This window comes from Papio anubis, chromosome X (assembly GCF_008728515.1).
Source record: "Papio anubis isolate 15944 chromosome X, Panubis1.0, whole genome shotgun sequence".
NCBI classification, from domain to species: Eukaryota; Metazoa; Chordata; class Mammalia; order Primates; family Cercopithecidae; genus Papio; species Papio anubis.
The window spans coordinates 30,773,123-30,788,831 of NC_044996.1; the positions used below are offsets into that span (position 1 = coordinate 30,773,123).

Consider the following 15,709-nt stretch of genomic DNA (forward strand, 5'->3'; position numbering starts at 1 on the left):
TGATGCTGGCCTCGTAAAATGAGTTAGGGAGGAGTCCCTCTTTTTCTGTTGTTTGGAATGGTTTCAGAGAGAATGGTACCAGTTCTTCTTTGTACCTCTGGTAGAATTTGGCTGTGAGTCTGTCTGGTCCTGGGCTTTTTTTGGTTGGTAGGTTATTAATTACTGCCTCTATTTCAGAACTTGTTATTGGTCTATTCAGGGATTCTACTTCTTCCTGGTTTAGTCTTGGGAGGGTGCATGTATCCAGGAATTTATCTATTTCTTCTAGATTTTCTAGTTTATTTGCGTAGAGGTGTTTATAGTATTCTCTGATGGTAGTTTGTATTTCTGTGGGATCAGTGGTGATATCCCCTTTATAATTTTTTATTGTGTCTATTTGATTCTTTTCTCTTTTCTTTTTTTTTTTAGAGTTTTAATCTGCACTTTTATTTTGAGTGAGGTTGAGCATCCTTTTATATGTTTAATAGCCATTTGAATTTCTTTGTTTTCTTTTTTTTTTTTTGTGAACTGCCTGGTCGCATCATCTGCCCACAATTCTTTTTTTTTTTTTTTTTTTTTTTTAATACTTTAAGTTCTAGGGTACATGTGCATAACGTGCAGGTTTGTTACATATGTATACTTGTGCCATGTTGGTGTGCTGCACCCATCAACTCGTCAGCACCCATCAACTCGTCATTTACATCAGGTATAACTCCCAATGCAATCCCTCCCCCCTCCCCCCTCCCCCCTCCCCACTGGCCATCAGAGAAATGCAAATCAAAACCATAATAATGAGATACCATCTCACACCAGTTAGAATGGCGATCATTAAAAAGTCAGGAAACAACAGGTGCTGGAGAGGATGTGGAGAAATAGGAACACTTTTACACTGTTGGTGGGATTGTAAACTAGTTCAACCATTATGGAAAACAGTATGGCGATTCCTCAAGGATCTAGAACTAGATGTACCATATGACCCAGCCATCCCATTACTGGATATATACCCAAAGGATTATAAATCCTGCTGCTATAAAGACACATGCACACGTATGTTTATTGCGGCACTATTCACAATAGCAAAGACTTGGAATCAACCCAAATGTCCATCAGTGACAGACTGGATTAAGAAAATGTGGCACATATACACCATGGAATACTATGCAGCCATAAAAAAGGATGAGTTTGTGTCCTTTGTAGGGACATGGATGCAGCTGGAAACCATCATTCTTAGCAAACTATCACAAGAACAGAAAACCAAACACCGCATGTTCTCACTCATAGGTGGGAACTGAACAATGAGATCACTTGGACTCGGGAAGGGGAACATCACACACCGGGGTCTTTTCTTCTTTATTAATCGGGCTAGCAGTCATATTTTGTTAATCTTTTCAAAAAACCAGCTCCTGGATTCAGTGATATTTTGAAGGGTTTTTTTGGTGTCTCTATCTCCTTCAGTTCTGCTCTAATCTTAGTTATTTCTTGTCTTCTGCTAGGTTTTGAATTTGTTTGCACTTGCTTCTCTAGTTCTTTTAATTGTGATGTTAGGATATCGATTTTAGATCTTTTCCACATTCTCCTGTGGGCATTTGGTGCTATAAATTTCTCTCTAAACACTGCCTTAGCTGCGTCCCAGAGATTCTGGTACGTTGTCTCTTTGTTCTCATTGGTTTCAAATAGCTTATTTATTTCTGCATTAATTTCATTATTTACCCAGTAGTCATTCAGGGGCAGGTTGTTCAGTTTCCGTGTAGTTGTGTGGTTTTGAGTGAGTTTCTTAATCCCGAGTTCTAATTTGATTGCACTGTGGTCTGAGAGACTGTTATAATTTCCATTCTTTTGCATTTCCTGAGGAGTCTTTTACGTCCAATTATGTGGTCAATTTTAGAATAAGTGTGATGTGATGCTGAGAAGAATGTATATTCTGTTGATTTGAGGTGGAGAGTTCTGTAGATGTCTATTAAGTCTGCTTTGTTCAGAGCTGAGTTAAAGCCCTGAATGTCTTAGTTAATTTTCTGTGTCGTTGATCTGTCTAGTATTGACAGTGGGATGTTAAAGTCTCCCACTATTATTGTGTGGGGGCCTAAGTCTCTTTGTAGGTCTCTAAGAACTTGCTTTATGAATCTGGGTGCTTCTGTATTGGGTGCATATATATTTAGGATAGTTAGCTCTTCCTGTTGCATTGATCCCTTTACCATTATGTAATGCCCCTCTTTGTCTTTTTTGATCTTTGTTGTTTTAACGTGTGTTTTATCAGAGACTAGGATTGCAACCCCTGCTTTTTTTGCTTTCCATTTGCTTGGTGAATCTTCCTCCATCCCTTTATTTTGAGCCTATGTGTGTCTTTGCACGTGAGATGGGTCTCCCGAATACAGCACACTGATGGGTCTTGACTCTATCCAATTTGCTAGTCTGTGTCTTTTAATTTAGGGGCATTTAGCCCATTTACATTTAAGGTTCATATTGTTATGTGTGAATTTGATCCTGTCATTATGATGCTAGCTGGTTATTTTGCCTGTTAGTTGATGCAGTTTCTTCACAGTGTCGATGGTGTTTACAATTTGGTAGGTTTTTGCAGTAGCTGTAACCAGTCTTTCCTTTCCATATTTAGTGCTTCCTTCAAGAGCTCTTATAAGGCAGGCCTGGTAGTGACAAAATCTCTCAGCATTTGCTTGTCTGTAAAGGATTTTACTTCTCCTTCGCTTATGAAACTTAGTTTGGCTGGATATGACCTTCTGGGTTGAAAATTCTTTTCTTTAAGAATGTTGATTATTAGACCCCACTCTCTTCTGGCTTGTAAGGTTTCTGCTGAGAGATCTCCTGTTAGTCTGATGGGCTTCCCTTTGTGGGTAACCTGACCTTTCTCTCTGGCTGCCCTTAACATTTTTTTCTTTGTTTTGACCTTGACGAATCTGATGATTATGTGTCTTGGGGTTGCTCTTCTCGAGGAGTATCTTTGTGGTGGTCTCTGTATTTCCTGAATTTGAATGTTGGCCTGTCTTGCTAGATTGGAGAAGTTTTCCTGGATAATACTCTGAAGAGCGTTTTCCAACTTGGTTCCATTCTCCCTGTGACTTTCAGGTACACGAATCAAACATAGGTTTGGTCTTTTCACATAGTCCCATGTTTCTTGGAGGCTTTGTTTGTTCTTTTTCATTTTTTTTTCTCTAATCTTGTCTTCACGCTTTGTTTCATTAACTTGAGCTTCAGTCTCTCATATCCTTTCTTCTGCTTGATTGATTCGGCTATAGATACTTGTGTATGCTTCAGGAAGTTCTCATGCTGTGTCTTTCAGCTCCATGAGGTCATTTTTGTTCTCTTAACTGGTTATTCTAGTTAGCAATTCTCTAACCTTTTTTCAAGGTTCTTCGCTTCCTTGCATTGGGTTAGAACATGTTCCTTTAGCTTGGAGGAGTTTCTTATTACCCACCTTCTGAAGCCTACTTCTGTCAGTTCCTCAAACTCATTCTCTGTCCAGTTTTGTTCCCTTGTTGTTGAGGAGTTGTGATCCTTTGGAGGAGAAGAGGCATTCTGGTTTTTGGAATTTTCAGCCTTTTTGTGCTGTTTTTTCCTCATCTTCGTGGATTTATCTACCTTTGGTCTTTGATGTTGGTGACATTCGGGTGGAGTTTTTGTGTGAACGTCCTATTTGTTGGTGTTGACTCTATTACTTTCTGTTTGTTACTTTTCCTTCTAATAGGCCTCTCTGCTGCAGGTCTGCTGGAGTTTGCTGGAGGTCCACTTCAGACCCTGTTTGCCTGGGTAGCTCCAGCGGAGGCTACAGAACAGCAAAGATTGCTGTCTTTTCCTTCTTCTGGAAGCTTCATCCTGGAGGGGCACCTGCCAAATGCCAGCCAGAGCTCTCCTGTATGATGTCTGCCGACCCCTGCTGGGAAGTGTCTCTTGGTCAGGAGGCACAGGGGTCAATCACCCACTTGAGGAGGCAGTCTCTCTCTTAGCAGAGCTTGAGCGCTGTCCTGAGAGATCCGCTGTCCCCTTCAGAGCTAGCAGGCAGGAACATTTAAGTCTGCTGAAGCTGTGCCCACAGCCACCTCTTCCCCCAGGTGCTCTGTCCCAGGAAGATGGAAGTTTTATTTATAAGCCCCTGACTGGGGCTGCTGCCTTTCTTTCAGAGATGCCCTGCCTAGAGAGGAGGAATTTAGAGAGACAGTCAGGCTACACCAGCTTTGGGACGCTGCAGTGGGCTCTGATCACTTTGAACTTCCCAGTGGCTTTGTTTACACTGTGAAGGGAAAACCACCTACTCAAGCCTCTGTCCTGGCTTGACTTAAGACTGCTGTGCTGGCAGCGAGAATGTCAAGCCAGTGGATCTTAGCTTGCTGGGCTCCGTGGGGGTGGGATTCACTGAGCTAGACCACTTGGCTCTGTGGCTTCAGCCCCCTTTCCAGGGGAGTGGATGGTTCTGTCTCGCTGGTGTTCCAGGAACTACTGGGGTGTGAAAGAAGACTCCTGCAGCTAGCTCAGTGTCTGCCCAAATGGCCATCCAATTTTGTGCTTGAAACCCAGGACCCTGGTGGTGTAGGCACAGAGGGAGTCTCCTGGTCTGCGGATTGTGAAGACTGTGGGAAAAGCTTAGTATCTGGGCCAGAATCTACCATTCCTCACGGCACAGTCCTTCATGGCTTCCCTTGGCTAGGGGAGGGAGTTCTCCGACCCCTTGCACTTCTGGGTGAGGCGATGCCCCACCCTGCTTTGGCTCACCCTCCGTGGACTGCACCCACTGTTTAACCAGTCCCACTGAGATGAGCTGGGTACCTCAGTTGGAAATGCAGAAATAATTCACCTTCTTGCTGGGAGCTGCAGACTGGAGCTGTTTCTATTTGGCCACCTTGCCAGCCACCGAAGCCATGATTTCTGAGAGTTCATAGAAATTAGGCTGATGAAATTTAAATAATTTGCCAGGTCTCAACAATTGATACAGCTTTTTTTAAAACTTCCCCTTTGATCTTCATAGATCTGCAGGTTTTATTTTCCATTTTCAAAACCTTTTTTTTTTTTTTTTTTTTTTTTTTTTGAGACGGAGTCTTGCTCTGTTGCTCTTAGGCTGGAGTGCAGTGGCGTGATCTAGGCTCACTGCAACCACCACCTCCCGGGTTCAAGCAATTCTCCTGCCTCAGTTTCCCGAGTAACTGGGACTATAGGCATGTGCCACCATGCCTGGCTAGTTTTTTGTATTTTTAGGAGAGATGGGGTTTCACCATATTGGTCATGTTGGTCTCTAACTCCTGACCTCATGATCCGTCTGCCTTGGCTTCCCAAAGTGCTTGGATTACAGGCATCAGCCACCATGCCTGGCCCAAGTATAGTTTTTGATCTTCAAGAGGTGCCAGTACTCTGTCCTGTTCATATTTGAATTCCCAATGCCTGGAATTTAGTCAGTAAATGAATGAATGAATGCATGAATGCATGTCTCTTGTTCTCCCTCCCTGTTTCTGTCTCCCTCCCATTTCTAGCTGGCATTCAATGAAACTTATAGTGTTGTGTGAGAATCTTACAGTTGCTTTGAATTAAAAAGCAAATTAAACTAAGAGAAAAAGTATCAAGGGAGTAGAATGTATTTTCCTACCAAACAAGAAAATTCCTTTTATTTGCATGTACTTCTTGATTTAATTTTGTACATTCTTGCTATAATTCGACTTTGATAGGAAGGTCTTTTACTGCTCTTCTAGTTGGTTTTATTTTGCTTCCTGTATTTCTTTCCCCTTTTCAAATTTTCCTGCTTATGAAATCTAGAGAATTGATGCTTGAAATTGATATGAAATCTAGAGAATAGATGCTTGAAACTCATAAGAGTCACCTAGAAAGGGAATTAGGACAACTTAGTAAATAAGAAAATGTTTTATTTCTGTGGGAAAAAAACTGCGTGTTGCTTTATTAGATTTGTTTAAATTATAGTATACCAGGAAAGGAGGAGCTTAACTGTCTTTATCCCCAACATAATATACTATAAACCTAGTTTTTCCAATTACAGGATACCTGTATTTTTGTTTCCCAATGTACATCCTATATGCCACCAGAATTATGTGTGTGCCACCTCACCACCCCCAAACCAAACCATCTGGCTTTTTTCTGCCAGGCCACTCCTCTGTAACCCAGTTCCTCTTTGCTTACCAGGATATATGTTGACTTAATAAATTATTTCTGTGAAAGGAACCATACCTTTTTAACCTGCCAATTAAAAACAAATTGAGTGTATGTATTTTCCCATAAAGGTAACATGGCAGGCCCTGAATTAGTGTTATGTGAAAATGTAGCATAACGGTTAGACTTTTCCTGTGGTAACATCCATTACTGAAGTGTGAAAATGTATGCATACACAAAACACCCTTATCTACCAAGAAAATAAGAAGCTTATTATCCGCATATTAGCTTTTCCCTCTTTCTCACTTGATATTGAGCTAAATTCTTGTCAGAAATCTAGATTGTTACTGGTTGTCAGTACTTTAGTTGTCTTTTTGTCTTCTACAGACTCCACCCGCTGTCTCTGTTTACATTCACACAAATATCATTCACTGTTTAATTTTGAATTAATAGACATCCTTGTCAAACATCACCTTAGGGGCTCATCTGCAAATCTACAAATTGTTTATATAATACAGACCCAGGATTTTTCATTCAGTCTGTACAGTTTAAGCAATGGTTTTGTCTTTGTTAGTAATGTTATTGGTATTTTGGGCTTATCTTTCAGTGAGGACTTTGGGAGTGGTGAATTAAAAGATAGTTTTAAATTTCTTTGTGTTTAATTTGGCTTTGTTTTTGCTTTTTGTTGCTTTAGTGTTTGATTATACTAATTCCGTAGAAGAAAAACTATAATCTCTGGATGGAAAAATGCAAATGTATTATAATGAAATTATTGTACTGGCCACAATTTTTTTTTTTCTTTTTTTTTGCTCTTGTCGCCCAGGCTGGTGTGCAATGGCACGATCTTGGCTCACTGCAACCTATGCCTCCTGGGTTCAAGCGGTTCTTCTGCCTAAGCCTCCCGAGTAGCTGAGGCTACAGGTGCGCGCCACTATGCCTGGTTAATTTTTGTATTTTCAGTAGAGACGGGGTTTCGCCATGTTGGACAGGCTGGTCTCAAACGCCTGACCTCAGGGGATCTGCCCACGTCGGCCTCCCAAAGTCCTGGGATTACAGGCGTGAGGCACCATGCCCAGCCCTCACTACATTTTTATAATAAATACTTAGATCAATTTTAGGATGCGTTGGTTTGATAGGTTGAGAAAAGAATTGGTTTATAAAAATTGACACTTAAAATTCATGGATATCAAGTATGACTTAGAGGTTAGAAACATAGATAAAATTTAAAAAGGTTAACAGGCTATATTTAAAATCTACATATTTGTAAAAAGTAAGAATCATGTGCAAGTTAAAGTTTTTTTCAAATTAGAACCTAAATTGTGACACCATAATCTTAGCCATTTTGTATTTTATTAGTTTCTTTTTTTAAATTATAGTTTCAGTCTGATGGAAGCAAACAAGAAGATAAAGAAAAAACGGTAAGAGACTAGAAAAATCCAATAATGTGTCTAATGTTTGTCTTGGTACAGTATACTACTAATTTTACTGTGAACAAGCTTTAATCATCTGTATGAGTAATTGTTTTATAATGTAGATGCTGATTATAGTTTTTGGCAGCTTATGCAAAGTTATCTTTTAAGATTAACATTTTTTCCCCTGAGGATTAATATGTTGAAAAACGAAGAGAGGTAAAAGTTCCTCATTCCTTTGCTACCCCTTTCCTTTCCTCACCCCATTTTATGTCTTAGATGGAGAAACATAAATAAGCATTGTGAAAAAGGTGGGTGAGGAATGGGATATTGTGTGTTACGAGATTAAGAAACAGTAATTTTCCCAAGGCTGTCATGAATTTATTGTTGATTATATTAATATAGACCTCTTACTGAAATAACTTTTCCTTCTTTCTTTTAGGAAGTTATCCTTAGCTGTTTGCTTAGCATTACTGACCAGGTACTACTTCCATCTCTTTCTTTGATGGACTGCAATGCTTGTATGTCTGAGGAACTATGGGGAATGTTTAAAACATTTCCATATCAGCATAGGTAAATACATATTATTTTCATGTTTTTAACTATTAGTAATTCTAGTATATTAACCTCTAAGTGTTTAACTTTTCCTAATTCTTCATCTCATCGTTTTTTAAGATACCGTCTGTATGGCCAGTGGAAGAATGAAACTTATAACAGTCACCCACTTTTAGTAAAAGTTAAAGCTCAAACAATAGACAGAGCCAAATATATCATGAAGTAAGTTTTAATTTATTTTTCATATTAATCTAAATTATATCTGGAGCTCATTTATTTTCTTTCAAGTAGCTTATCTGAGCCTCAGTTTTGAGAAAGCCTATGTGTTGTGAATGGTATAGCTGATTTATATACTACAGATGGAATGACTATTAACTGTGGTTTTAGCTCATTTTGACTACCAAGTTAATGTTTTCATAGTTGTCCTGTTTACATATGGATAAAAATCTAATGAAAATCCTCTTTAATACATGCATCATGTTATAGGATGAGGGTTTTGTTTTCTTCTTTTTAAGGACAGCCTGCTGTGGCCTTTGCTCACCTTTAGTGATTTGTGCAAGGTAGTAAAAGTTCTAGCAGTTTCCTCTGCTGAAAGTTGCCATAATAAATTTTTTTAATCTGTTAGGAAGAACTAATGAAATTATCCAGAACTATCTCTGCAGGGAGTCAACTTTTGAGAAATTTCTTTTTTAAAAAAATTTGTACACTTTTATTTTCATATCATTAAAAACATAAGAGTGATGTTCTACTTCCCAGTAGATTATTTGAAGTTTAATTATGAAAATCATATACTTCAGATTCGTATTAGTTTAGATACTTAATTACATTGCTGTATTGCAAGTGTTTTCAATGAGGCTATTGTCAGTTGTCATTCCTTTTTTAAATTCATGTGGTATGGTATTCTAATTAAAAGTAGTTCATTCTCAGTTTATTGAGATTTAACAGTGTGTAATATCTGTTAAATGTTGTCTTTGCCCAGTGATACTGTTTCTGGTCACAGTCTACTGGGAAAACAGGTGTGTGCATGATCACAATCTATTTTTTTTTCCCTGTGAGCCTATGAATTATATTGAAACAACCTAGTTTAATAGGTTATACATGTTATACAGCATGAATAAAGTGCTATGGGAGGATAGATGAGAGTAAATGATTTCACTTGGGGGAGTTTTGCTTGGCAGGAGACGATATTAGATCTGAAAGAGTTTCTGGACTTAAGAGTTCTCCAGGTACAGTTTCTAGCTTAACAACATCAGCTAATATTTAGGGGAGCTCTTACTATATGTGCCAGACATTGAACTAAGTGCTCTGCATGGATTGTTTAATAATACATTAAGCATTATTAAATACCTTAAATTCATCCGCTGTCTCTGCCACCACTCCCTTAGTTCTTTTATCTGGCGTATTACAGTGATTTGTATATTCTCTTACTTAAAAATCCTTTGGTGACTGACTTTACCTGAAGGTATATGTTAGGCTCTATGGCATGGTGATATAAATAAGAGGTCCTCCCTGGTTTGTCCCTCCCTGCATACAACCTCCTTTCCTGCCAATTCTACTTCCAGATGTGCTGAGCCTACTAATGTTTCCCTAAATGTACCACTCTCTCCTTAGCTTCTCTTCCCCTGTATATACTTTTTGTTTCCTCTGTTGGTACAGATTTTCCCTTACCTTCCTTTCCCCCTTTCCATCTGGTGACCTCATTCTTGGAGAGTGAGCTCCAGTGTTACTTCCAGGGAAGGCTTCCCTAGCATAAACTGCCAAGCACAATCGATCTTTATTTCCACCGCTATTTTTTATGCATATAATGTTATCATACCTCTAGGTACATTGATATGATTGTTTTTCTGTTATTAATTATCTAATGTTTTGAATAGTTTATATGTTTACATGGGTTAAGTTTCAGTAAATATAAAAGGTATACATACAGCAAAAAGTCTCACCCCATCCTCCATCTACTCAGTTCTTCCCCCCAAGGAAAATAAAGTAACCACTGTTTAGTCTCTTATTTATCCTTCCATATATTCTTATGTATATGCAAGTCAGTACGAATATATTTTCCCCTCTTATTATTATTATTATATTAATATTGTTTTTTCTTTGTAAAAATGGGACCTCACTATGTTGCCCAGGCTGGTCTTGAACTCCTGGCCTCAAGTGATCCTCCCACCTTGACCTCTTAGTCTTAGTGCTGGAGTTACAGACGTAAGCCACCACACCCCAGCCACCTTTTAGATTATCAATAGCATATAAGTACTATTCTGTTGATTGCTCTTTTTAAGAATATTGAAATTTAATAAATAATTTTAAATCTGTCTCCCTCACTGGACCAGGCTTGAGAGCAGGAACTGTTATTCTGTTATTCATCCTTTTTTTTTGGGGGGGAGATGGAGTTTTGCACTGTCGCCCACGCTGGAGTGCTGCAGTGGCACGATCTTGGCTCACTGCAACCTCTGCCTCCTGGGTTCAAGCTGTTCTCCTGCCTCGGCCTCCCAAATAGTTGGGATTACAGGCGCCCACCACTACGTCCAGCTAATTTTTTGTATTTTTAGTAGAGACGGGGTTTCACCATGTTGGCCAGGCTGGTCTCAAACTTCTAACCTTGTGATTCACCCACCTCGGCCTCCCAAAGTGGTGGGATTACAGGTGTGAGCCACTGCACCCGGCCTCATCCTTATATTTCTACGCTTGACCTCAGCCAAAAGGCTGAGAGACACAATCTTCCTTGTTTTTCTAATGCTTAGTACTTTGACTGTCATCGTAGGTATTAATATGAATGAATAAAAATATAATTTACTACAGAATAATATGTGCAGAATTTTTAATATACTTGGATTTTTGTTATATTCATAAGTTAAAACTATTTTACCAGGCTTAAACAATATGATTTTGTTACTGTTTGAAATTTTTACATTAAGCATATAATGTATTAATTTATTACTTGTAGAATTTCATGAGTTTTGAATACTATTTAAAACATGAGCTTGCTATAGGGCATTTAATAATTCTTTCTACAAATGTTTGTTGTGTTCCATATGCTAGACACTGGTGGTTTGAGGGGAAGACAAAGACAAGAAAATATTTCTTTAATTTTTGTTTGTTTGTCCCTCCAGGGTGATGGAGGCAGAAGGGAATGGAATAAAAAACAGAGAGAGGAGGGGTTGACCTTGGCAAATAGAGGGAGGCACCTGAAATATTGGGGTTAGAAATAGGGACAGGTAGTGGTAAGTTGGAAATTTGAACAAAATACTGTATAGCTAACTGTTAAAACTAATGGTCTCTCTTTTCTATGAAATAAAAACTGGGATATGGAGAATTGGAAAGGGCAGCAGTTGATGATGAAATAATTTTGATTGATGGGGCCAGTTTTGTCATGAGAAATTAATTATAGCAAGTTTGTCACTTGGATAATGGTCACATCTCCTGAATTATAAACTGAATTCATAATTTACTTCATTATATTTTCATCCTAGAAAGCTTCCTTCCTGTCACTTGTAGCCTTTTCAAGTCTCTAGATTTATTATGTAATAATCTCAGCAGAGACATTTAAGATTCTGTATAATAATTGTTTTGAACTCTAAGAATTAATAAATATAAATTTGAAGAATGCTGGTAAAAGGATGATGAGCAAAGGAAGAAATAGGAAGGAAAGGAGTAGAATTTAGTTTCAAAACATTGTTTACCTTGAATATGAAAAGCAGATAACTTTACATATTGAGGAGTGCAGCATTACCTATTGCTGTGTTAGAGTCACTGAGCCAGATGGCATGAGGCATTTCATTGCTTGACACCAAATTTGATATCTTAATCCCTAAACTGATAAATGAGTCCTCCTAAATCTGAAATAATTTTGATTCTTTGTAAGAAGAGTTTTACGTACTTGCAGAGTACATTAAGAGTTTTACTGATTATCAGACTATTACTATGAAGTGGAAATGTGTATTTTATAAATGTTAAGCATTTAATATAAAATCTCAATACCCTCTGGGAGAATCCCTAACCAAAATAGCCCAAATCCTGCCATAAAGGATGTGATGAATGTGGTTGTTTGCATTAATCCGTTTTCGATATTTGGGGAATAATTGCTTTTTCCCCCATGATGATGTAACAAAGCTATCAACGTTACAAGGAATGTTACTTAAGATGATCCCTGCCACCTTTTTCTTCCTCTGTAGGCGCCTAACCAAGGAAAATGTGAAGCCTTCTGGAAGACAAATTGGGAAGTTGAGCCACAGCAATCCAACCATTTTGTTTGATTATGTATGTTTTGAGGTTAATATTATTTTAAGGGATTTTTCTTTTTGTTGCCTTTAAATCAGCTCAGGTGGAAATAGAATGATGTTAGAAAATGAAACATCTTAAGGTTATACTAAAAACAAAATTACTACACAATATATGTAACACATTGATCTATTTTTCTATTAATAGTAACAGTGCTACTATTATAGGCAATATAATAGTTATTTTGTATATATAATGTTATTTTGTATACCACATTTTGATTTCTGGACTTATTACTTGATTTTAGCTTTTAGAAACATTCAAATGACATTTCATTGTGATTTACATGTAATACTATCACTGCAATGTTTGTTTATTTTTATTTATTTATTTTTTTTGAGATGAAGTCTTGCTCTGTCACCCAGGCTGTAGTGCAGTGATCCAATCTTGGCTCACCGCAACCTCTGCCTCCCGGGTTCAAGCGATTCTCCTGCCTGTCTCCCGAGTAACTGGGATTACAGGCGTGCGCCACTGCACTTGGCTAGTTTTTCGTATTTTTAGTAGAGATGTGGTTTCACCATGTTGGCCAGGCTGGTCTGGAGCTCCTGACCTCAGGTAATCCACCAGCCTTGGCCTCCTGAAGTGCTAGGATTACAGGCGTGAGCCACCATGCCTGGCCAATATTTAGAGATTTCTAAAACACATGAGAGAGACTAGACTCTTTCATTCCAAAATTCAGCTTTAGGCCAACTGGAGTTATTTCCTTTTTTAATTAATTTTTTTAAGATTCAAGGGGTACATGTGCAGGTTTATTACATGGATGTATTGCATAATGCTGAGGTTTGGGCTTCTATTGAACTCCTCACCCAAATTGTGAGCATAGTACCCAGTAGGTAGTTTTTCAAACCTTGACAAGCCCCCCCCCGCCCCCACTTACTTTTAGAGTCCCCAGTGTCTTTCTATCTTTATGTCCGTGTGTACCCATAGTAAAGTTTCAGGATACAAAATCAACATACAAAAATCAGTAGCATTTCTATACACCAATAATGTTCAAGCTGAAAACCAAATCAAGAGCACAATCCCATTTACAATAGTCACAAAAAAAGTGCCAAGAGATATATCTAACCAAGGAGGTGAAAGATCTGTATTAGAACTGTAAAACACTGATGAAAGAAATCATAGATGCTAAAAGCAAATGGAAAGACATTCCATGCTCTTGGATTGGAAGAGTCAATATAGTTAAAATGTCCATACCGCCCAAAGGAATCTACAGATTCATTGCAATTCCAGTCAGATTACCACTGTCATTTTTTTATAGAATTGGAATTATTTTGTAACTGAAAAATGTAGCCTAAGAAAATATTCTCTAAGCCAGTGATAAAATAGTAATTTCTATATAAATATGAAATATTTATACAGAAACCACTTTATTTAAATATTTATATAGGAAACCACTTTAATTATAAGCATTATTTCTTTTGAAAAATAAAAAGTGTAGCCATTACTTAGTTGGCACAGTAGAAATCCTTTGATCAGTTAATGCCTTCTATTATTTGTTGCTGTTTTCCAGATCTTGTCACAAATACAAAAGTATGATAACTTAATAACACCTGTAGTAGATTCATTGAAATACCTCACTTCATTGAATTATGATGTCTTGGCCTGTATCCTTTCAAATGAAGTAATATGTAGATTTCATATTTAATAGATCATATGGTAAATGTTTTATTTTCATTCTGTTTTCGTTTGGTAACCATCTGAGGTTGATTCAGGTGGCTGATCTGAAGTTTGGTCAGTCAGTAGTGTGTGTGTGTGTGTGTGTGTGTGAGAGAGAGAGAGAGAGAGAGAGTGTGTGTGTGTGTGTGTCTTTGTGTTGTATAAAGGGAGACATGAGGCTTACCAGACTTTTTTTTGCGAGATGGAGTTTTGCTCTGTCGCCCAGGCTGGAGTGCAGTGGCACGGTTTCGGCTCATTGCAACCTCCGCCTCCTGGGTTCAAGTGAGTCTCTTGGCTCAGCTTCCCAAGTAGCTGGGATTACAGGCGGGTGCTATGACACCTGGCTAATTTCCTTGTTTTTTGGTAGAGATGGGATTTCACTAGGTTGGCCAGGGTGATCTTGAACTCCTGACCTCAAGTGATCCACCCACCTTGGCCTCCCAAAGTGCTGGGATTACAGGCATAAGCCACTGCACCCAACTGGCTTACCAGACATCTTGATATTGATGGAATCTATCTTGATTGCTGAAAGATGGAAAGGAGGCTAAAGAAGGAATGTTGGTACTACAATGAGTGTATTTTTCAATAATTAGTTTTAGCAACATCCCTGGTCTTGGAAAAAAAAGAAAAATAATTTGTAATGACCAACAATTTTGCCCCTATGGTGTGGCATATTTATGTTTTAAGGGTCTTTATTAGAGATGTAATGACTTAAGTTTTTTCTTAATGTATGAAAGATTGTATCATTGAAGCTTTAGCTAATCCAGAAAAGGAAAGAATGAAACATGATGACACAACCATCTCAAGCTGGCTTCAGAGTAAGTATTTTTATTTTTGAGAAAATGAAAATACTGTCTGTGGTAACTGCCATGTTATGTGTTTTATTACCTACGCTTAGAGACTTTTAGAAGCCTATTCGTTAAGAGTTGTTGAGAATATCTAGCTACTGAGTTTGTTCTACAGAGTCCTTGGCTACTTAAGGAGGTTGATATGGTACTTATTTATTTTCCTAACTTAAGAGACCATTATTGACTGTGATAGAATTTGGGTAAGCATTACTGGGGAGATGAAATCTCCTTCTTTTTATTTATTTATTTATTTATTTTTTGAGATGGAGTCTCGCTCTGTCATCCAGGCTGGAGTGCAGTGGCGTGATCTCGACTCACTGCAGCCTCCGCTTCCCAGGTTCTAGCAATTCTCCTGCCTCAGCTTCCCTAGTAGTTGGGATTGCAGGCATGTGCCACCATGCCCAGCTAATTTTTGTATTTTCGTTAGAGGCAGGGTTTCACCATGTTGGCCAGGCTGGTCTCGAACTCCTGACCTCAAGTGATCTGCCCACCTTGGCCTCCCAAAGTGCTGGGACTACAGGCATGAGCCACCATGCCTAGCCGAAAATCTCCTTTTTAACTAACATTATTTTATAGGAGTTGATCGTAAGGGAGCTAGTCTCATTTCTTCCCATTCCATCCTGAGGTTCCAGTCATCTTAAAAGAACAAAAACTTGACTTAGTTTAACCAAAAAAACTAACCATATTTCTTTTTAATTCTTGTACCTTTGGTTTCTAGCAGCCAGTTCCCTTTCTTTCAACTTATTGTATCTGATAGCGGAATCTTGCAGTGGCTCCCCATTGTCCTTTAAAGTCCGAAATGTTTAATAAGTCATACAAGTAAGTTCTTTTGAAATCAGGTCCTTTTGCACTGTTCTAGCCTCATCTTTTCCCTGCTTCCCAATA

At 38.3% G+C, this 15,709-nt stretch overlaps 1 protein-coding gene across 14 annotated transcripts in view; it reads left to right on the plus strand.

Moving 5' to 3' along the window:
• The window catches only part of THOC2 (THO complex 2), a 132,344-nt gene that overhangs the window by 78,764 nt on the left and 37,871 nt on the right, over positions 1–15,709 (plus strand). For 11 of the 14 annotated variants that reach the window (XR_004180811.1, XR_004180812.1, XR_004180813.1 and 8 more), the window contains 6 exons: positions 7,455–7,496; positions 7,930–8,060; positions 8,163–8,264; positions 12,215–12,311; positions 13,831–13,924; positions 14,714–14,794. Coding sequence is in view for 11 of the 14 variants with exons in the window: in XM_031660941.1 (XP_031516801.1) it covers positions 7,455–7,496; positions 7,930–8,060; positions 8,163–8,264; positions 12,215–12,311; positions 13,831–13,924; positions 14,714–14,794 (547 nt within the window). In the remaining 3 variants the exon portion in view is untranslated. The remainder of the gene's footprint in view (positions 1–7,454; positions 7,497–7,929; positions 8,061–8,162; positions 8,265–12,214; positions 12,312–13,830; positions 13,925–14,713; positions 14,795–15,709) is intronic. The other 3 variants (XM_031660936.1, XM_031660940.1, XM_031660937.1) reach the window with 1 other exon arrangement.